Here is a 22,366-nt window from a genome sequence, read left to right as displayed (position 1 = left end):
TACCACATAACCTTCCTTTTTTTTGAGGGGGATGGTGCTTTTCTAAGAAGCTCTAGGGATTCAGTGCCAGGTCCACATGGTCCATAGCAATGCTTAACCTAAATTGTGCAGTTTTCTTTTAAATGTTCATGTAGGTGTAAGTGCAAGACACTAGTGTTAAATCTGTAACGCAGAGTATCACTACTCCCACATAAGAACGGATCTGACGTTACACATACAAATGCTAGATTTAAATCACAGTTTCTGGGTCACTCTTAGTTTTGGTTGGTAATAATGATAGAGAGAGAGGAGATAGAACTCTATCATTTAATAGTAGATGTAATTCTGCAGCAAGGTGTCAGTTTATTATGATGTTAGAAAGTTATTTTTTATATATTTTTGTCATCTTATCCTGGTCAGGCATTCGGTTCCCGATGCTAAGCTTTTAAACTTTTGTGTAAGCATACTGAAGTGCAAAGCATAGTCCAATACATGATGGATATTCTTAAACAAAAGAAATGTATGAGTTGTTCCTTAGCAAAAATAACAAAAAACTGAAGTGTAAGTGAAGTTTAACTTACGTTGCGTATACCCAAGCCCCAGAAGTGACAAAGAAAAACCCTGAAGTTATGTATAAACAAAGGTTTACTTTGTCAGCCTTTCTTTTCTCCTCTATCCTCTCCTTTATCCTCTCCTTATTTTTCTCTCACTTGCCAGTTCAGCTTATAAAACCTTTGGGAAGCAAACATGACTTGGAAGTATTTAGCAGGCTTCTGGGTTTTGAGCAGGACATTTGAGCAAATTATTAACAAATAAAGGATGGATTTTGGATGGCTAGGCTGCTATTTTTTGTACCTCCACACTGGGGAGAAGCTGTTCTCTTCAACATGATATGTTCTACTTTCTCACAAAGGTTAGAGGTTCACATCCTATAACCAAATGACTTGTTTGGGCCCAACTACATGCACTCTCTGACCCCTTTTGTCCCGTCCTTTTGTAAGATATAGAGAGCCAGGACTAAGGAATGGATATTGTCTCCCTTTATGTCTATAGTCAATCAGCAAAATGTCAGGTTTGTTTCCTCAGGGAATTAGTCTTTCTTGTTTTCAGCTGAACTGGTCTGATAGCTGCAAACTGCAACAAGCAAATGCTTTTAACTTCTTAATATAAGCCTTTAAACCCCTACTGCTTTTAGCTTGTGTGTGCTTTCCTAAAGCTGCCAAGAAAAGTCTACCAAGCTTCACTACCTTCTGGCCTAATAGCAAGTGTTCCTTCTGGTCGCACATGGGCAATCCTGTTGGTCCCTTGATGTTGTGGGTTGTTTTTTTTTTTCTTTAAAAAAAAAAAGCTTTCCCTGCAACAGTTGAAGGAAGGACAGACTAAATGAGAGAAAAAGAGGCTTTAGAGAAATTCAGGCAAGGTTAAATCAGTTGCAAGCTAGAGTCAAACAGCTGGCTAGAGTAAGGAGCCCTAGGCCAGTGAAAGTGTAGACAGACTGAGGAAGCAGAACTGGGTCCGCTGGTGTCTCTGCTCTGCAGCTTAATCCCTCTCCCTCTATTTCTATTCAGGCCGGTGACTTGTAGCATCCTTTTAAAATTATCCATAGCTGGTTTGGGTTGGGGAGGTACAGAGCACACTTGTAATATAGAAAACTGGTTTTAGGCCTGAGTAATCTTAAAGCAAAAACTATCTATAAGAATTCATTCTCTCTTTGTTAGGTTGATCTGGACAGGGTATAACATCACTTCCTCCTGATGTGTTTCCTGGCAGATTCAGAGAATTTTGTCACATTTACCCTATCTAACCATGTCAAAGCTGCTTTGAGAACAACTGTAAAGGAAATCCATGATTGTGCTAGTTTTCTCCCCCACAGTTTAAACTTTTAGCACTATTTCGTTAGAATAAAGCCTTTCTATGACCTCTGTTTAATAACTTTTCCAAGTACTGACTGTTCAGTAAAGAAATTGTTTCCATCTTTTCAAATTACAGGAAACTTTTTTTACTCTTATCAATAGTGGTGTGTGATGTTAGTGATGTGTTTTTTGAAAGTCTAGAATGAGTCACTGTAAAGTCACTGAAAGGACACTAGTTACCACATTTACCCTTCTGAATAAACTTCATTTACATTTTTAATGCAGTGTCTTTTGCCACAGAGTAAGAATTTAAAAGCCTCCCTTGAAAAAAGGCTGAGACAGATTGTTACCAAGTAAATATTTCTAAGTCAGAAGAGATCAAACTAAGGGTGTTGGGGAAATGTCCTACCCTCTAGACATTTTTAGTAAAGATGATACACTGTTATCTGAGGAACAGCAACCATCTGGTGTGCCTGGATTTTGGCTGCCTATAAAAACTTTGGTTTTGGTTTTCTGTGGTTTTAAGTTCACAGTTATTAAAGTGAAGACAACCCTAGATACTTTCTTATTATTTAAAATGGCCTATTTTCTTGTTGACCTGTATTTCCTTTCCTACTCTGATGTGATCATCAAGAGTGTTTTAGAAAACTTTTGCTTGTGCTCCTCTTGGGATGAACCACTTGCAACTGAAATTTGATTACATGGATCTTCTGTATTGTCTACTTAGACCTTTCTTGGTCGAGCAGCAAAAGCAGGCTTAAGGCCTCCAGTGTGTTCCAGGTAGTTTCCAGTGATTGATTGATTTATTTGTTATTTAAACTTTGTTTTATCATGACTACTATACTTGATTTTTGGGGGGTACTATACAGTAATGGTTTCAGGTATTTAAGATCAGCAGTCTTTGAAGCAGTCTGTCCTTGCGCTCTTGTGTTGCCAGCTGTGCATCCTGGTCCTATGCTGACTGAGTCTGGAAGGTCTCCACATGCTCAGTAGTTCTCAGTAGGCGTGTTTCTTGAGACTAGCTGCTGCTTCTTTTGAAGGTACAGAAAAGCTGTTTTTCTCTTAGAAAGCCAGACAAAGGTGGATTTAAGTATGATACTACAAACATGAATCTCAACTGATGCTTTTTGGTGGGCAGAATTTTTCTTCTAAGAAGCAAATTTTTGGGGAACAGATTTTTCTTCCCAGGAGCTCTCAATGTAGCTCTTTGTATGCAGGCAAGTACAGTAACTTTAGTACTTCAGAGCAGAATGAGAGAGGAGAGCTTCCAAAACTGAAGGGGCCTAAGTGAGCTCTGTTTTAGCAACTGCTTTTTTTGATCTGTAGGGCTCACTTCCTGCTCCGCTGCCCGTGCTACTCCCTCTCTATACACAACCCCTGAGGCAGGAGGTTGGATTGCGTATTGGCTGCTTATGCTGTTAGAAGTACCTTTTCCTTGAGGAGAAGTGATACCTGGCCAGTAGGGTGTTTGTTTCCCTGATATGGAGTTTTCTAACCCTGTTAGTGCTGGTGGAGCTGGCCTGTTGGAAGAGACGATAAGACTGGGAGGAGTTATTAATTTTCAAAAGCAGTGAAATCGAGATGATGGATCGTTAATTATAATGTAACACCAACTGGCATTACTTTCCTAAAAACCCTTCTGGGAAGAGAGCCTAGGCACTGCAGTGGCGCCAATATGCAGAAGCAGTACCCCAGGGAAATGGATGTAGAGATTCACTCACATATGACTGTGGGATTTTTTTTAAACAAAATTCCTAGATTCCAGAATTGGCTAGCTTTCATTATTTTGCTATTCTGATAATACTCACACTTTGCTTATTGATACGTTATCTGGCTTTTTCACTGTATATTCATTTTAAACTTAAAATGGCTATTATTTGCCTAGCGACCAGCTATTCTTCTTTGTGTCGTGACCTCCCCAAATACCACAGATTTTCTGTAACAGTGCTCCCCCTCAAAAAAAAAAAAAACCAACAACCCACATCCTATGTGTATAATCTTAGATTTTTAAAAAAACCCATGAAGAGAGAGATTACTAATTGCTTATGCTATTTCCTTTTAAAAGGTATGATGTTCATACTTTAAAGACTTTTAAATTGTAAGTGGAGTCTTAACATTCACTTTTGAACCAGTACAGTTGATCTGAGTGTTTTCTTCAGAAGTACAAAACTGCTCAAGCACGGTAGTACAAAACTATTCAAGCACAGTATAAAAGTAATGCAGAGTGAAATGCCAGGTTCCTACTGAAGTAAATGCTACAATAGGAAGCATTCAATTAAATTAACTCAAGCAACATGAAAGCAATTTAATTTTTCTTATGTCAGTGGGGCTGTCTAGTAACTTGTGGCGTGGCCTCACCTTGAATACTGTGTGCAGTTCTGGGCCCCACAATTTAAGAAGGGTGTGAAGGTCCTTGGATGTGTCCAGAGGAGGGCAACAAAGCTGGTGAAAGGGCTGGAAGGCATGTCCTGTGAGGAGCAGTTCAGGACTTTGGGCTTGTCTAGTTTGGAGGAAAGGAGGCTGAGGGGTGACCTCATTGCTCTCTACAGCTTCCTGAGGAGGGGACGTGGAGGTGCTGAACTCTTCTCCCTGGTATCCAGTGACAGGACGCGTGGGAATGTTTTGAAGCTGCACCAGGGGAGGTTTAGACTGGGCATTAGGAAGCATCTCTTTACTGAGGGGGTGGTCAAACACTGGAACAGGCCTCCTAGAGAGGCGGTTGATGCCCCAAGCCTCTCGGTGTTTAACGGGCTTTTGGACAATGCCCTTAATAACACGCTTTAACTTGGTCAGCCCTGAATTGGTCAGGCAGTTGGACTAGATGATCATTGTAGGTCCCTTCTAACTGAAATAATCTATTCTATTCTATTCTGAGGTTGCTGGACCAGTTCGCAGCCAGAGCACATGAAAATGTAATTTAATGGAAACAGAAACCCTTAGTTTTTGGGTATTTAAAAAAAATTGAAAGTTAAAGCTGGATTCAGAATACAGAAGGGCCTTGAGCAGGGCAGTCAGCTCCCTTTTTTCCTTGGTCATTTTACAGAAGACCGGTTTTATGTTCTTTTGCTCTTGAGCACCTTTACATTTAAGAGAGTTGAGATCAATCTGTTTTAGCTGTGAAAGACTTGCCTAATCAGTCCATTCTAAAAGCATGTATTTTCCAGCACATCTGCATGGCTCAACACTTGAAGCAAGAAGCTAGCAATGATAATATTAGGATTGACAAGAAAGAAGGATATCAAGAATGTCCTGAATGTGGGCTCCAACCTCCCTGGCTACTGGGGTTGGATCAGGAAGAGTGCAGGCTTCTGTCCTTTGGGCAAGTAACCCTCTGTTCACCAACTCAAGTTACCCTTTGATCTTAGTAGTTGAGCTTCCATCTGCCATAGCTGGTTCTTAGGCTGAGGTGACTGAGGCCAGACAAGACTTAATCCATTCAAGACTGATTTCTTCCTGCCTGAGCCTAGAAACCTTTTCAACATATACTGTTGGACCCTTAGGAGGAGAAATGAATTAATCCGTTCTGTAGAGGGTTATGATACCTGGAAGCAAAATGAAGGATGGCAGCAGTAGAACAGGAAGAATGGAAAACGTGCATCTCCAGAGAAGCAAATGAATGATAGAGGGCTAGTAGTTATTCCTGGAAGATTATTATCTTCAGTTGCCCTGCAGTACATCAACTAACTAAATAAATGCAACAGCCACATCCTGCAGATAGTCGGCTGAAGATGAAATCTGCAAGAATCCATCAGTGTTATTGTCTAAGGTCCTTACCTTTGTTTCAGTTCCATTCAGTACCTGTTGTATCTTCACTTTTCAGTTTCTGTCCTGCTTTCATGTCACTTGGAACCTTGCTAATTTGTCCCTCTATTTCTCTGCCAAGTTTAATGCAGATTCTGAACTAAGAACAGATGGTATTAATCTGATATTAATCTCAGTTGCCTCATGACTAGATCAGTGTGAAGAGTTAGAAATTATATCTGTGTAATACGGTGTTATATTTGAAACTGAAAAATCCAAGCTGAACCTGCTCGAGCTTTCTTAATTAGGCTACTAAATGAAACGAACATAAAATCCTTTGTGCAGTTTCCATGTGTGTTGATAAATGTTTGGAGCATGAGTGTACTTGCTGTCTCTGGGGCTTTCACCAATCACCATGGCATATAGCTGTGCTTTGGCACTAATCTAATGTCATCTAGAATTGTGATGTACAAGTGGGAGTCTAACCTGCATGGTGGCAGAATATAGGGTTTGTTTTGCAGTGGTGGAGGTTTTCACTATCTCAAGATGCGCACATGCTGACAATACTCCTTAAAAGAGACTCTGGGATGATACTAAGATCACTTGATAGAAACAGTAAGAAATAGGTTTTTCTGATAATCAGGAAGTAATAGATAAGGTGTCGTATAATCTAGGGTAGGTTGAGAAGCAAATCTAGAGCTACAGAATTTTTGGGAGAAAGTATTCTGCCTTTGACAGATACCAAGGGATAGTAGGGAAAGCTGTTAATATTGCTTTCTGTCATGTTAAAAGGAATTGCCATGTTGAAGTTTTTCCTGCCAACAATATTTCTTCTTGACTTCTGTCAGGCTGCCCTAATGAAAAACTAGTGTTAAAGAATATTACGACCAAATTTAAGTTGCTCACATTAAAATTTGCCTTTGATTAACAAATGCTCATCAGAAGCTGGAAATTGCTAGAAAGTAATCTGAACTTAATGCAAATATGAAATGTGACTGGAAAGTGAAATAATTTTGTAGATCATAGTAATATTTTGTATGAAAATAAATATATGCATCAATGAGAAATATCAATCTCTTCTCACAGTTTTAAAATATGCTGGGTAACTTAAAGATCATAATCTGACAAATAAAACTACTTTTTATGAAATTTTTTTTCATTTGAAGTATATAAACTTTCAGCTGTCTACTTATTATTTATTCTCTAAGTGAGATGATTTGGTAAGAATTAAAAATATTTTAATGCTATAGTGTCTTACCCCTGCATGTTTTCCAATGGTTTGCTACTGCACCTGCATGAGTGTCTTTTTCAATAAGTAAATTAGCTAACTAAATTAATGGCATGATCAACTTAGCTTATATAAAAAAAAGTAGAATGTATCTTTGCTGTTGCTCAGCGAGATGAACAGCAGCTATGAAGAAGACCTCGTCCTAAAATTTCTCCTATGTCATCCTTCCAATTTACCCACTGTGAACAGACTTTGTAGCTTATAGAATGAGCTTATTTAGTTAGCTAGAAATATCTGATTTCTGTTGCAGCCAGTTAAAAGGATCAGCTTCTGACCTCTAGTGTTTTGAATGTTGCAAGAGGAAGTTACAGCATGACTTTTCTTTGAAAAGTATGTTTGTAGAAAATGACATTGCAGGGTTCCTTTTTTGTGCTAAATGCATTTTTGTGAATTGTCAGCTCTATAAAAATCTGTGAGTTCTGAAAGGAAACCTGAAACTTATTTGCCCTTCACTAATAATGATGATCTTGCAAGCCAGACTTATGCCCTATATTCAGCTCCACTTTATTGAAGCTAGAGTCAGTTCTTCCATGAGCAAATTTACATGTCAAATTATTCTGTGATATCTGCATTAACTTTACAGTGTTATTTATGGAATAAAAAGTAACAATAAACATAAATACAATGAAAGTGTTTTAACTCCCAATATGGTATGCTCTGTGGTATACACTAATAGCTTCCAGCTACTTGTGCAGTGCCAAACTTAAGCTAGTAAATGTTAGCGCTTCTGCTGTTACTTTATACTGACTTGACTTGGGAATGCCAGTTTCATGTCCTCTTGTGCATCCAGTTTGAATGTAAGCTCAGCTATTTATTACACTTCCATTTTAAAAGGGCTGGGGCACCTATCTTCTATTGATGGTAAAAGCTTGCTTTACTCTTGCCTTTTGATCCTATCGTGTATGGTTACATAGTAATTTGGAGTCCATAGAACAAGAGGCTTAAATGGAAAAGTCAGGGTTTCAAACAGGGAAAGGACTTAGACAAGCATTTCTCCCATATATTCCTGCTACCACAAGAGATCAGGTCATTCTCATTGTCTGGAATCTTAGTTTCTGACAGCAATGAAACTTTCTCTATACACAGATGTAAACAGCATTATTTTTGGTCTGCAGCTATGTTGCTTCTGTTTCGGTTTCTCCAATACCAATAGTCATCCTTGTAAAGGGAGATGATGGGTTTGTGGGTGTGTTTTTAACCTATTTAGGACAGGAAAAATTAGTAATGTTGTTAATATTAATAATTTTTTTTTTGTGAATTTGAGCCATAGGTTGCCCTGGAAACTAGGTTCAATATGGAATTATGCATTAAAGGATCTTGTGCCTCCATGTTGCAGATTCTGTGAATGAATAGTGAATATGACAAAGTTATTTTACGAGTAATATTGTAATGCATGCCTTGCTGCAAGAAAAACAAAGTGTGAAATTAGAGAAATTGCTTTGAGGTTGCCAATACTGACAGTGTTGGCAAGGTTGTTTTCTTCATGCAACAGAAGGGTTTGGAAGGGGGTATGTTGTCCCTCCCCCTAATGTCCTGGTACGTGTTCTGTCTTGGAGTTGATATTTCAGAGGGATGTTTTAAGAGAACCTCTACATTAAAGCTTTTTGTCCTGTATTTTGAAGAACATTTGACAATAAAAGGTATTTAAATTCTGTTTGCAAATGACTTTGAACTTGCCTGTTGTTGAAATTAATTGTTTGCTTTCTTCAAGTATAATTCAAACTTCAGCAAAATGAGCTACAGGTAGAAAAAACAGATATTCCCATTATATTTGTATTTCTGTAATATATTGGTTGTATGTGACTTACAGTCAAGGTAAAGATTTATATAAAATCAAGGTGCTTCTGTCCTCTAAAGCTGGTGGCTGCTTCAGAAATTACTCAGATGGAAAAAAAAAAAAACCAAACACCCAATGCTGCTCTTGACTTGCTAGTAGCAAACTGAAGATGTGGGCTGCCTTCTCCATCAAGGGTGGTTATTTATCTCAGATCTGCCAAGTTTGGTTCAGTCACATTAGGATTCCCTTTAGAGACAAGCTGAAAGTCAGTGTTGCAGGCATACAAGTGCAGATGACACCTTCTTGAGCATCTTGAAACTTAGGAGCTGCATTTGGTTGACAAATGAGGGAAATCTCACATTCCTCTTCATCTCTGGGTTTTTTTTTTACTTGCTGATTTTTCTCTATACCTCTCACAGTATTGGTGCTAGGGGACATACTTCTCTTCACTTATGCTCTCTGGAACTCCTATATGATAAATACCACAATATTTTGTGTGCTACAACTTTTATTTAGGGGAGAAAAATGCTTGTCATATCTAGTGTTTCCCAGTGCATGTCCTACAATGAAAGGAAAGAGCATGTTTTGTTTACTTGCCGCTTGGAGACAAAGGGAAATTCCTTGTTACTAAATGAAAACTTTGTTAGTGAAAGTAATGTACGCTAAGATATGTTCCGTATATTGATAGTGTTCTGTAGGGGTGCTTTCCTAAATTGCATATGCAACCTCGTGTACATTGGATGTGAACTACACCTGTGAAGCTTTGTTAATTCTTCATGCTTCTCCATGGAATCCTGCCTGTACTATGGCTGGTATTGAGAGGGTCAGCTTGGTCTGAGCTACTGACACACCTAGATACCTGCTGTAACTCCAGCCAGATGAAAAGTGCTGGATGGTGTCTGTGAATAGTTTCTGTTCATGACAAAAACATGTGGACAGGTAAAATAAGATTTTTAATATAGTATATCTGTGAATAATTTTAATAAGATTCTCTTTTTAATCAAAACAGAAAGAAGAAGGAAAAATTCAAGGGCAGCTTAATAAATCTGATTCCAACCAGTACATCAGAGAACTGAAAGATCAGATAGCTGAGCTGCATCATGAGGTAAGTGGTAAAATACTATTGTCTCTGATCAGTTGCACCTTTTGTCCTATCTTTCATTTGTTTTGCTTGTCTAATAGTTATTGCAGCTTCAGTACCTGATTTTGCCAACATACGTGATTTTAAATGAATGTAATAAAACTAACTCTCATACATGAATCTTGCCCTTATCCTGGTATGTAAGAGAACGAAAAATTGCTTAGTTAAATGATTTGACATTGAATGAGATCAGCATTTATGTTCTGTTTTGTGCTTTTCCTTAATTTCATGAGTTGATCACATTTCACCCTGTTGCATTTACTGCATTTGGAGCTATGTGCATGAAAATATAAGCCCCTTTATGTCTTTATTAGCTACAACTTTTAAGGCTAATTTAGTTAGAAACTAAGCTGCATTTGTGCAAATGGAGTGTGTAGATTTTTTTCGTCCTTGCTGTCATGAGGATGAACTTTACATGGTAGTATACTGAGATTGCTTAAAAAGAAAAAGGATGCTTGCTTAATATCAGTTAACAGATTTTTAAGTTTTAAACTGCCAAAACCTTCAACCTATGAAATTTCTGTCTTCAAACTTCCTTGGTCTAATAGTTGTAGTAACTTTCTGTTAGTTAAAAAAATCAGAAGGTCCTGAAACCAAAATGGCTTATGTAACTACTGTGCTCACTGGCTCATTTCAGTTCATCCTGCATTGTGAAGAAATGTCTTTACCTAATACTACACTGTGTGCAAAATGCCCAGTCATCTTTGCATTTGTAGTCTGCTTCTGTTTCCATATGCCTTCTAATACACAGCTCTGATGGTGTTGCTTAAAACTGTAGTATCATAGAGCCAGACATCCTAATTGTTTGTTGCCTTTTTGCTTTTGTTAAATAAACGCATCCTTTCTTTAAGTGTAGGTAGTGTTTTCATAACAATCTTGGTGGATTCAACCTCTTAGGACTGATCCCTTGAGAGTTATAACATAGTGTAGCATCTTAGAATGCTGTCTATGCTATAGATTGAGGATAGTCTCTAGGGCCATCAGTCCAGCACCTTTACCAATCATTACGCTCACTTAGAAACAAATTTTAAAATCAATAACATGGCTTTTTCCATTAAAGGACTATAACTAGCTTGCTTTGTTCCTTATGAGAAAATAAGTTGCTTGTAGAATTCCCAGAAAGCCAGATATTTTGCATATTTTGCATTATGAATAAATAAGGCACTGTACTGACTTTTTCTTCTGGTCAGTGTAAGTTTAAAAGGTAAGAAACCACTGCTTTGGAGGAAAAACAGAATTACTGTTGGAAAGCTGTTGCATAATTTTCTCTATACAAGCATTTGTCATGTATCTGGCTGAGCAACTCAATTGTCATGAGGGCATGTAATTTTGTACGTGTTTAATGTGTACAAGTTTATGTGAACAGGTTGGAATGAAGATGACGTTTGTCAGCTCACAGAACAATGATAATTTTGAGTAATACCAGTGATTCCTAAACAGCTAAGTCTAGACAAATCTTGATTAGCATTTCAATTTGATTGAAAGAAAACATCAGCTAGGGAGAATATGAATTTCAATAATAGCAGAGTTTGAGTAATCCCATGTAGAAGGGCAGTCCTCATCCAGATGTGTGCTTTGTTGTGGCTTAATCTTTAATTTCCAAACTAGGTAAACACTAGAGGAACAAAGTATGTCATTTTTTGATAGACAGAAACAGTAGGAAGAAATTCTGTATGTAGTAGACAAGTTCTATCTTGGCAGTATTTCTGAATGCTTCCTTTCACAGAATTTCTTAAAGCCTGGAAGTCCTTGTTTGCTACTGAGTTTTTTTTTTTTTCCCTTACTGTTACATATCTTTTTGTATGGTTTTTAAATAAAAATTTGGGAGGGAAAGTAATACTTAACGCACAATCCTTTATTTTGAGCATAACCCATTGGGCTGATTTTGAGATAATGTAAGGTTAAGTCTGAAATGTATGTAGGTAAGTTGGTGCCAATAAATAATTGTCTTGGATTAACGTAGCTGCTAAGTAAAGAACTTCGCTTGCAGTGTTTCCTGAAACAGCAAAATCTGAATAAAGTGGCAATAGGAAGAGGCAAAAATGTTTGCCCTCAACTGCTAAATGTTAGGATTAGTATAATTTAGTCAATACCAATTAAATAAGCCAACTCTTTTACATCTGCACTGAAGTGTCTTCATGTGTTAATCTGTTAATGACCATGCTCTTTGCTTTTTGGCTAGCTGCTTTTTGATTCTGCCTCTGCAGAAGCTAAAAGTAACGGTACAAATTTGCAAATTCATCTTCCTGAAGATAGGGTGATGGTGTATGTGACATGCTGACCACAACCTCCTAACTGGTTAACTTGTAAAAGGCACGGTAAAGGAACAGAGTTCTTGGTCACTGCATGGTTACCATCTAATATATTGTAATTGCGGAACTTTAAATTGGACATAAATTAATGTAAAAGTTATAGTTTAAGGTGGGGGGGGGGGGGGGTGCGTGAAACAAGATTAAATGTCTTGGGATGGCCGTCAACGCTGATTCTGCTTATTGAACATTGTTTTTCCTCTCCAGTACTGCATTTTTACAGACGTTTACATCAGAAGAATTGTAAGTTCTCCATCTGAAGGATGGAACAAAATAATGAACAGATCCTATATTGAATATAAGTAACTGCAAACTAAGTCCATATTTGGGCTTTCTGATAAACACTTATTTCATGTCTTTGGCCAGCAATCTGAATGCATGTGTTCCTGTATCAGTGGAACCTGGAGGAGCTAGATACTTTAATTCTATCCTGTGATATGATCCATCAGATGGCAATGGTACCAAGATGTGGCAATAGCACGATCCACCCTAATCACAGAGTTCCAGTGAAAGGTTTATTGTTCCATCAGTGTTTGCAAGCCAGGCTAGTAGCCAGGGACAGGGCAAACCTAGAACACCAGAGAACAGCAAAAAGAGGGTCACTATTACTGCCCAAGGTCTAAAGCTGAATCCTCTCCACCAAAAGGGGGGTGGGGTGGTGTAGTATGGCACAGGGTGCAACAGGCTGCTGCGGTAACACCTCTTGACTTTGTAGTGGAAGAAAGTTTGACCCTCAGGTTTCAGCTATTTCTCTCACCCGTTTCAGTATGGTAACCTCAATCAGCTACATATCAGAACCCTGCATATAATTTCAGATTATTAATTTAATTTTTTAAAAGTTTTGTTTATATTTTTAAAAATTTCCAGTTGATTGCCCTTTGTTGTAATCTGAGTCCATTGATTAACATTGGTCTTCCTTTTCTGAGCTCAAAATTTTGCATGTGTCTTAAATATGGTGCAGCTTGCAGCCTAAAGGATAAATTTCATCTGCTTTTATTACTCATCTGGGAATAGTAATGCTACAGTCAGTCTTCGAATCATATTATAAGAGGACTTATTCATAGTAAATTCAAGTTGTTGTGTTCCTGTTACTGAGTAAAATTGCACATACTTGAAATTGGTAGTATGGCATCCAAAACTGAACCAGTTAGGCACATTGCTATTAAATGTACAAGGTAAATTACATAGAAAAAGATGATGCCTTTTTTCTTACCTTTCAAATAAAGTAAAATAACTATAAATGGAATTACTGTATTGGATTTTTGGTTTGTTCTAACAAGGTATCTGCCTGATTCCTCTTATACCTAACCAGTGGATTTCTGTAGTATGGTAAGCTGAATTGTAGTTTGACTATTTCACACTAAGTCTTAAACTTGTATTTGATGAACATTTCAGGAGAGCAAACAGACAAAAGCTGGAGCTTTGAGAACATGTAACAATACTTGTGTTGTAGACTTCTGCTCTATGCACACGTCTCAGATCTAGTCACGTGCAGCTCTTTGCACTAACTTGAGTAACCAAATATGGGTTAGAATCAAAATATTTAACATACTTTACTATATAAAATGCTGAACTCATACTTAAATTCCTCAGTGCAGCCATAACTTCACTCACAGTTCACATACACATAAATCAATTATCAACTTGCCATTTTAACTTTAGGAAATACATGTTAGTCATTTTTATGTTAATTCCCTAGAAAGTTACTGACAGCTATCCTTTAATCTTTTACACAACCTATCAACATTTGAAAAACAGCTGTGCATAATGAAAGGACACTCGGGGAGTGCAGTATTTCTAGTTAGCCAATAGCTAATCCTGTGAAAAGTTGTGTAGTGTCAGATTAGTGCTGCACTTCCTTTCCTCCTTATTGGCTGACTTGTTTTATGGTTGAAGGCTGAAACTAGCGTGAAAACCTGAAATTTTGAGGATTGTCACAGATTCAAACAGGAAGTCATGACTAAATTTCTTTCAGAGCTTTTAGTATGCACTAGACTTAGACACTCTGCTTGCCTTTTCAGAAATTAGCGTCCCATTGCCATTTGTTCTTTTCATAAATTGAAATCTTTCCACCTAGCGTTTTCTTTCTTCCTCTGTTTTCCTTCCATTCTTAAAGCTACCTCTACAGCATTCTTGATGACTTTTAGCTGAGTAGGATTTTAACCTAAAATGCTTTTCCATTGTGCAGCCCTGACAGGTTGCAGCTTCTATGAAGCAATTTTGTTACTCTTGTCAGTAAGTACACAAGCTTGGTTGCCCTGTCTTTGGCACAAGAGCAGTAAGGGCTGGTGAGCACTGTACTCTGCCACTTGACCTTACAGTTAAGGTGCTTTAAATGATGTAACATAAATGGCATGAGTATACAGGCGCTGCAAGACTTGTACAGTGGGTTACATACTCTCAGGCTGCACAAGGAGTGCTAGTACTTCATAGAAGTTGCCTTTGATTAGACACTGAAACATTAAGTGAAAGCAACTTTTGTGAAACACTTTTACCCTTCAAGAGAGTATCCCACTTCAGTAGGTAGTACTGAAGTAAAGCAGTTACTGTATGTGGAAAAGAATACATAGGAAGTTTGGACTGTTACAAGTTTCCCTTAAGTAAAGTTGAAGGCTTAAGAAAAACTGACTAAGAGAAATCTTGAACTAGTTGTTATGCATTTCAACATAAATCACGTACTGGGGAGAAAAGGAGGAGGTTCTTTGTAGTTTGCCACTCTTTACTTTTAATTCAAACTGAATGGAATTAAATGATTTATAAACTGCTGAAGTTCTGCATTTCATGCACTGCCCCTCTGTACATGCAGTCACTTTATATATATTACACAGCAGCTGTCTCTGCTTCCTGTTGGATGTTGCAAGGCTTGTATGTGTTACCTAGATTACAGGAGTGGTACAAAAGATTAGAATTGACATGCTTACCCACAAACTACACTGGCAGACCACAAGACACCTTTGGAGACAAAAGCAAGTGGTTTCCAGTCTTACAGACTTTGTGATTTAGGACTGAAGTGCTTAAGTTTAAATTGTATTTCAAGTGAAACTTTGTAAAGTTTGTCTTTGTCATACTGCTAGCTGATTTTTGTGTCTCTTGGAATGCTTTAAGGAGTTTGTTTTGCTGTTAAATTTCAGTTTCTTATTATTATATTATTATATTACTACAGTATATCAAACATAGGTTTGTTTTAATCTTATGAAAGTTTTCATATTAAAAGCTAAATTCTGCCTAGTATGTATTCAAGGCTGCAAAAGCAAGTAGCCTCTACAATTTGGGCTTGTGGAGCATTATTCCATAAGGCTATGATTCTACTGTGTATTGGCCATCTGCATTAGGGGACAGCTTTATGAAGGGGAGCAACAACATACAGAAACTTAGTGCTTCCTTCACTTAGCATGCATTTTTTCCTTAGAAAGCAGGAATATGGATGATGAAGATAGCTCTTTAAAATCCATTTTAACAACGTTTTCCTATACTTGAGGGATTCAGTACTTGTTTTTAGCTCGGAAGCAGTTGAAGAATACTCAGAGCTTAGTGATGCTTTTTTTTTTTTTTTTTTGACAAATTATTTGGCATTTTTTACATACAAAATATTCTTTATAATCCTGGCACCTTTTGCTCTTGATCTATATTCTTATGTAAAAAAAAATTATTTCCAGATAAAAAGTTTCAGACATTAATAGAGTCAAGGAGACTTGTGGAGGAGAGAAGGTGGTTTCTGGGAATTATCTGCAATTTTTGTCTTAAATTTGAGTAGAGCTTTCAAAAGATACTGGGATGTTTCTTTGCTATGTCTCTCATTCCCAGGGGATACAAATTCTGACTGAATTAGGACTTGACTGAACTAATACTAAAAGCGTAATAAACACAAAGTTACCAGGCAAGATAACTGAAGCAAAATAGCAAGTTTTGAAATAAACTGACTTGTGTCTTTGTGCCCTTGCTTTTGCTTCTCATACTGTTCTAGCTGTTGTCTAGGCACCTTCAGCAGCCAGTGCAACTTGTGACCCTAAGGAAGAGGATCAACTAATTCCTACTCACCTACTTTTGGTATCTAGATAACATTAGTAAATGGAAATGGTTGGGTTGTTTTTTTTTTTTTATCCAAGGAATTTTGAATGGGGGGGATATAAAATATTCAAACTGTAAGTGGGATGAAGATGATGGGTAGAGAGCATTTGTTCACTTCTCTTCCAGTGCAAGAATTAGAATCTTCAAATGAAAATGGAGGTCTGTTGAAGAAGACACTAGAGGATATGATTTTTGCACATCTAAAATATTAAATTCCTTTAGATCCAAAATCGTTCCTCATACTAAAATCCATGTTAATACAGAGTGGAAAAAATAACTGCCTAAGGTCGGGGGCGGGGCATCCCTGGAGATGTACAGATGTCACATGTATAATTGAAAAATGGGCTACTTGGTGGAGTTTGAGAACAACATTCTGGGAAAGTACCACTACATATTTGCCTAGTGTTACATTCTTTTCCAGGCATCTGCTATTGACCAATGTCAGAGACAGAATATGGAGCTAGTTTTCTCCTAGCTGTTCCTCTGTAATGAGATATACTCTTAACAAATAATTATTTGAAATATTTTGAGAGGAAGCAAGGATGAGATTGCTAATGTGCAAATCTTATGCGTGTGTGTTTGGTATTTGAATGAAAAACAAAATCCTGATGTTAACTGTTGGAACAGTGTTCCAACAGTTAGAAAACCCTCTGCAAACTGCACATATCAATAATATTTCAGCATGGCTGATGGAAAAGAACAAGATGACAGATGACTGGAGTATTATTATTCTGCTGAAAGAATTCTTTGAGGCTTTTGAAAGGCTATAATAACTTTAAGTGAAATTCTGGTGATTAAATTCTTGCATATTGACAATGCAGAAAAGGGGGGATTTTTTTTTAAGTATTTCCCATTTTCAGTATCTGAAAACTCGATGGCTATTCAAAGTAGTAGTGACCACTAGTTTACTACTCTTCCATTCCCACATACATATAGCTTATCTAGGAATGGATCTGATATTATGTTTTAAGAACCTAATGCAGTCAGTAAGATTCTGATATAGGTGTTATCTCATGGTCTGATCTTGCTCCTGGTGAGAGCAATCATTAAGATTGGCTTAATGAAGAGAGATATAAAAGTTGGAGATTGAATACTATGCTTTTAAAAGATTTTGCTTGTGTAAATAAAATTCAAGACACTTAAGTAATTACTTTGAGGATAAATAATGCATAAGTTATGACCAAAGGAGTAGTTGGTAATATGGCTGAATTAAGGATACATATTGCAACTTGAGTTAGCTTTCTAGGCTTTCACTGCTGAAACTAAAATGGAGAAGGGAAAGTAAACCGTAGACATCAGTGTGAAGGATTAAAAAAACCCCACCTATATAGGCCACATAATACAACACCTAAATAAAATTCAGTGCACTATAGTACACAGGAAGAAAGTTTAAACCACATTAACAGTTCCTTTGGTCTTAAATACCATAAACTTGTATGGTCAGTAAGCTGTGTTTAAAAGCTGCCAAATTATTTCCTCCTTGTTTTTTTTAATACTAGTTAATAATCTTAAAACAGTATGGTACAGTGAGTGGTTCTGGTCCCCAGCACAGTTTAGTCCAGGTTGTCCCCTGAGGAGATGAGGGAATATTTTCACAAGCAGCTAAATGACTCCTGCATCAGCCATCGATGAGCACAAAATGATGCTGCTGCTTGTGGCCCACTGGAGTATCACAAGATGGGCTGGCCACTTCTAGCAGCATTCCTAGCTCCTATTTCTCTCAATAATAGCATCTGGGCTTGATGGCGGGACACGAGCAGGAAGCATTATTCCTTTCCTCTGTTAAATTTGTTACTAGGATTCTTTTGAGTCAAATTCAATGCTTACCAAATCAAACGTTCTCTTATCTGAAGCACCACTAGACTACATTCAGAAGCAGGGTAAATAATTCTGAGCTTCATCCTGCCATACTTGGACTGCTGCTGTCCAGCCACTTGGTTTGGATGTGCCTATGCTGTGTTGCAGTCATGACTGCAGTGTGGGCACATCTTTAAGTAACTTTTAAAGCTATGAGTTGTGCATGGCTTTGCATGATGGAGATAGGAGGATTAACTGGGGAAAGCGAATTCTAGTTTAAGTTCAACCTACTAGAATTTTTTTAAGTTATCCTCTGAAGACATATTTATAGGGTGGTGGCTAGCAGTGGATCAGATCATATAGGCAAATAAGAGATGATCAGATTTATCAGCATTTAGGTATCTTGGAAACAGAAATAGGATAAATTTCTTTTATCAGAACTAAGGCAAGAACAGCAAGTCCAAAAAGGCTTAGTACTCTTCCTGTAAAATTTATAATTAGATATAATGCTCTTCCACTCAGTCTCTTGCCAACTTATTTTTTCCCCCTTTCTTTGGGAAAGAGTGTATTATTTGCTTTCCATGTAGTACAGGCAGATGTATATTTCTCTCTTGGCAATTGTCATTTTACTTGCTTGCTTTCATAAAACCAGCTAATGTTTGTGGGATTTATTTCAGTCAGTTTTTACACTGTTCTCACTTCATAGTTCTCACTAAAACTGTAACGTTTGTTAAAAGTACTGTATTAACTCTTGCAAAGCGCTTGTTTCTCAATATTGACTAGAATCACATTAACACCTTCTAATAGTTTGTTTTAGTAGACAAATGCTTTCAAAATATGTGGCATGCTCTAAATGTTTTCTTACTTGATAAGAAATGTTGTCCCTGAAAGGAAATATGTTAGCCCTCAGATTTACAAAGTAAGCATTTCAACTTGTGGTGGAAGTTTATAGCACAATAAATCATGTGCTTTTCTTTTACTGTATCTTGCAAGCACAGTTGGACAAGAGAGCATCAGATTTTTTCCCTCCCCACAATTAAAGTTCTTGCAAGGCTGCTGGACAGCTAAAAATGTAGATGCTTTACTAGTACGTGTCAAAGTTACCGAGCCTCTGTGCTGGCAGAGTCTGATTTAAGTGGTTGTGGTCAGTCTGAGGAACCTGTGATGTGATAAGATAGCGTTTGTGAGGTCATGTGGTTTGCAAACACCCAATCTAATGTAGCAGCTTTGTCTACACAGGATAGTTAAATATATACTGTATGCGTTAGAAAAGTGAATTGCTTTATTCCTTTAATTCAGCTTGTCCTTGAGAGTCAGAGATGTTATACTGGCTTGATTGTTACAGAAGCATGAGACTGAACAGATTGGGAGTCTTAATTCTCCAATAACTTTCTCCAATTTAGTTACCCTGCCCTTAATAAAACAACTAGCTTTAGAAACTGTCTGGCTTAACTAAGCAATCAACAAGCACAAGTGTTATTGCACAATGGAATCCCTGTATATTGTAGGAACATCAGTTGTTTAATTCAATTAATTTTGAATGGGTGTTCATAGCGTAATTAACACAGACATGTTACGCTTGCTCAAAAAGCTAGGATTGATTCCATAATGATGGGTACCCCATTCCACAAATCTTTGGCCACAAACTCCATCCTCATCTTTGCCTCAGGTTAAGATCAATTCCTCTCCCTTCCCCCCAGTAGCAACACCATCAACAAAATATCTTTCATCTCTCTCATGAAAGTGAAGGAAACCTCTAAATGTGAACGGTGTAACCAAGACAGTGATGTAGTCTGTCCTCAGAGTAGGTAGTGCTTTGCTCACTTCGATGAGGGCAACAGTTTTAGACATGAATCTTAACTGTTTCACTGCCGCTGCTGACAGATGAGATTCAGTGATCAAATAAATGAAGATTGGTGATTGTTCTCTTTACAAACATTTCCCTTTTTTTTTTTTTTTACTGTATCCTACTGTGACAAAGCTCCAGATCTGTCTTGCTGAGCAATATGCTAGTTCTTGATTGTAGCATTAGAGATTAATGGAGCTAGCTATACCTAACTATACTAAGTCTCTGTTTAGAGTTTGTCTGGATTGTCAAAGCAAGTAAACTGATTACAGATAAAGTTATTTCATTATCATGGCAATGACGGTCTTCTCTTGAGTGTTGATGCTGCGTGACCCGTCTGCTGTACTAATTATAGCTATGTCAGGGTCTATCCTATGTTTCTGCCTATGGATTGAAAAGTGGAGGGATTGAGATTGAGGTTCTACTGATTTGAATTTATCTGAATAGTTGTTCCTTGCAAAAAATTTTGTGTTAGCAACCATACACAGCTGACATCTATGTGAGAAACAAGCCCAAGAGAGGAATGCTTTAAAAGGACAGAGTAAAAGTGCAAAATGGTAATTTCCTGTAACTGTTGCCCATAATGGGTACATTTTCAGTCTCTGTATCAGCCAGTACGTTCTAGTTAATGCTTGAGGTTTCAGTAACTTTTGTATTTATAGATGCATGCTCTAGGGAGAAGGGGCATTGAGATTTAGGTAGTTCCTATATAATAATTGCAGTATGTTTAGTGTGATCATGCTGCTGTTTTAAAATATCTTTGTTGCCATGTCCTAACTCCAAATAAACACTTTCATTAGAACTTCTCGTAGGGAGAGTTTCTGGGAACTTTCCTTCCACCTACCAACTAGGTATTTATAGAAATTTCCCAGCGCTAAGTCAGCTTAGAACTTTTTTTGGAATTGCATATAACCTCACTACAACAAACCTGTCAGATCTTAGAAAAATTCCCTCAATAGATAAAATCTGACTTAGTTACCCAAGACTGATTTTCTTTTGAAAATAGTTTAAAAGTTGGGTACTTCCTTAGCGCTCTTGCTATTTCAATTGCATATTTGATACAGAACTTCAAAGTTTAATGTGATTACACGGCATTAGATCAAAACCAGATTCTTTAACCATATAGTGCAGTGATCAAAAAGTCATGACCTCCCATTGATCGCTTTATTGGTTTCCTGTTCTGATTCACTGGAAACCTTCTGGTCTGAACACTTGTTGCTAGTTTTAATCTTTGTCACGTTTACAATACAGCAGACTCATCTATGGTAGAACTGATATACAACATACATTTAAGATGGTATTTCCTTTTGGCTCAAGTGCTCTTGAACTGATAATGTTGAAAAAACACTTTTTATGAAAACTTAAGTCAGGAAATGTAAGAGTACATTCAGAGCAATATGAAATAAATAGCAGGACAACTGGAGATGAGCTTCCTTTTAATGCATTAAAACTATTTTATAGATTTTATTTAAGCTTCCTGACATCTATAGGGATTTTGTAAAGCATTTTGTATTACTGTGAGACTGAATATAACTTACAGAAGCTGGAAATTTAAAACAGAGGCCAAATATTTAAGTGCTATTAAAAAACCCAGAAGCCTGAAATGACTCAGTCTTGGAAATTTCTTGCTGCTCTTTTGCTTTTCACTTATGACACACTGCAATGGTTTGAACTCTGTCTAGTGATATGGTCAGCAAAGTTCATTTGAGATAAATATTTCAGGTTGTATACCAGTGTGTTACTCTGGGTCATCCTTTTAAAAGTACGAGTTTCAAAAACAAAGGTAATTCTTTCCTTAAACAAGAGAATTTAGTAGTTAATCACATACATGAGCTTGGATTCCAAAGAGTTAACAATGAGTGGGGCAGGTTCATCTAATGTTGTAGTACCTCATGACTGTTGCTTTTAATCCCACTATAGATGACCAAAAAAAAAAAAAAAAAAGAAAATCTCTGTCCAGAGACTCTTTGGGTTTTTATCTTTTAAGAATAGCAGCCATATTGGTACAACTAAAAAAAGCAGACTAGATCTGTTTGGGTATATAATACTGTCATTCACTGCTGTTCTGGTTTGGGCCCACAATAGGCTTATCAAGCCTGGAGTTTAATACTTGCTCTGACTTCTGATCAGCTTCTGTTGTTGCCAGTTTCAAGGTGTTTTGCTGCAATTGCTGTAACAAGTGGACAGATCATACTACAACTGTATTAGATTGAATTCAATCTATGAACTCCAGAAACAGTTGCATTGTTTTGAAATAGTGCAGATCAAGAAGTTCAGACACATATGAGACCCTGGAGACAACTAGATATGGACAGATGCAGCCTTCCTACCATTAAGTTATGCTGCAAATCAGCCTTCCTTGAACCCTTCGACCATATTGAAAGTAATATAAAATTAATTTTCTCAATCTGCTTCTTTCTGCTTGTCCTAAAAACCCTAACAAATCAAATGAACTTTTCTCCAAGATTCATTTTATCACACTTCAAAATAAGGAGCCAAATACTCTGCTAAGTTCTCTTTAAGAATTTCTGTCAACTGGTTTTTATCTTGGTGTGAGCATTATAAAA

The 22,366-nt window shown here is 37.3% G+C and overlaps 1 protein-coding gene across 4 annotated transcripts in view; it reads left to right on the top strand.

Annotated features, from left to right (window-relative positions):
• The window catches only part of EVI5 (ecotropic viral integration site 5), an 85,410-nt gene that overhangs the window by 52,529 nt on the left and 10,515 nt on the right, over nucleotides 1-22,366 (top strand). For all 4 annotated transcript variants that reach the window (XM_082312484.1, XM_082312483.1, XM_082312481.1 and 1 more), the window contains one exon: nucleotides 9,648-9,743. In XM_082312484.1, the coding sequence (XP_082168610.1) occupies nucleotides 9,648-9,743 (96 nt within the window). The remainder of the gene's footprint in view (nucleotides 1-9,647; nucleotides 9,744-22,366) is intronic.

The sequence above is a fragment of the Platalea leucorodia genome, assembly GCF_965183815.1.
Source record: "Platalea leucorodia genome assembly, chromosome: 5".
Lineage (NCBI taxonomy): Eukaryota > Metazoa > Chordata > Aves > Pelecaniformes > Threskiornithidae > Platalea > Platalea leucorodia.
This window is presented reverse-complemented; position numbering and strand designations above follow the sequence as displayed.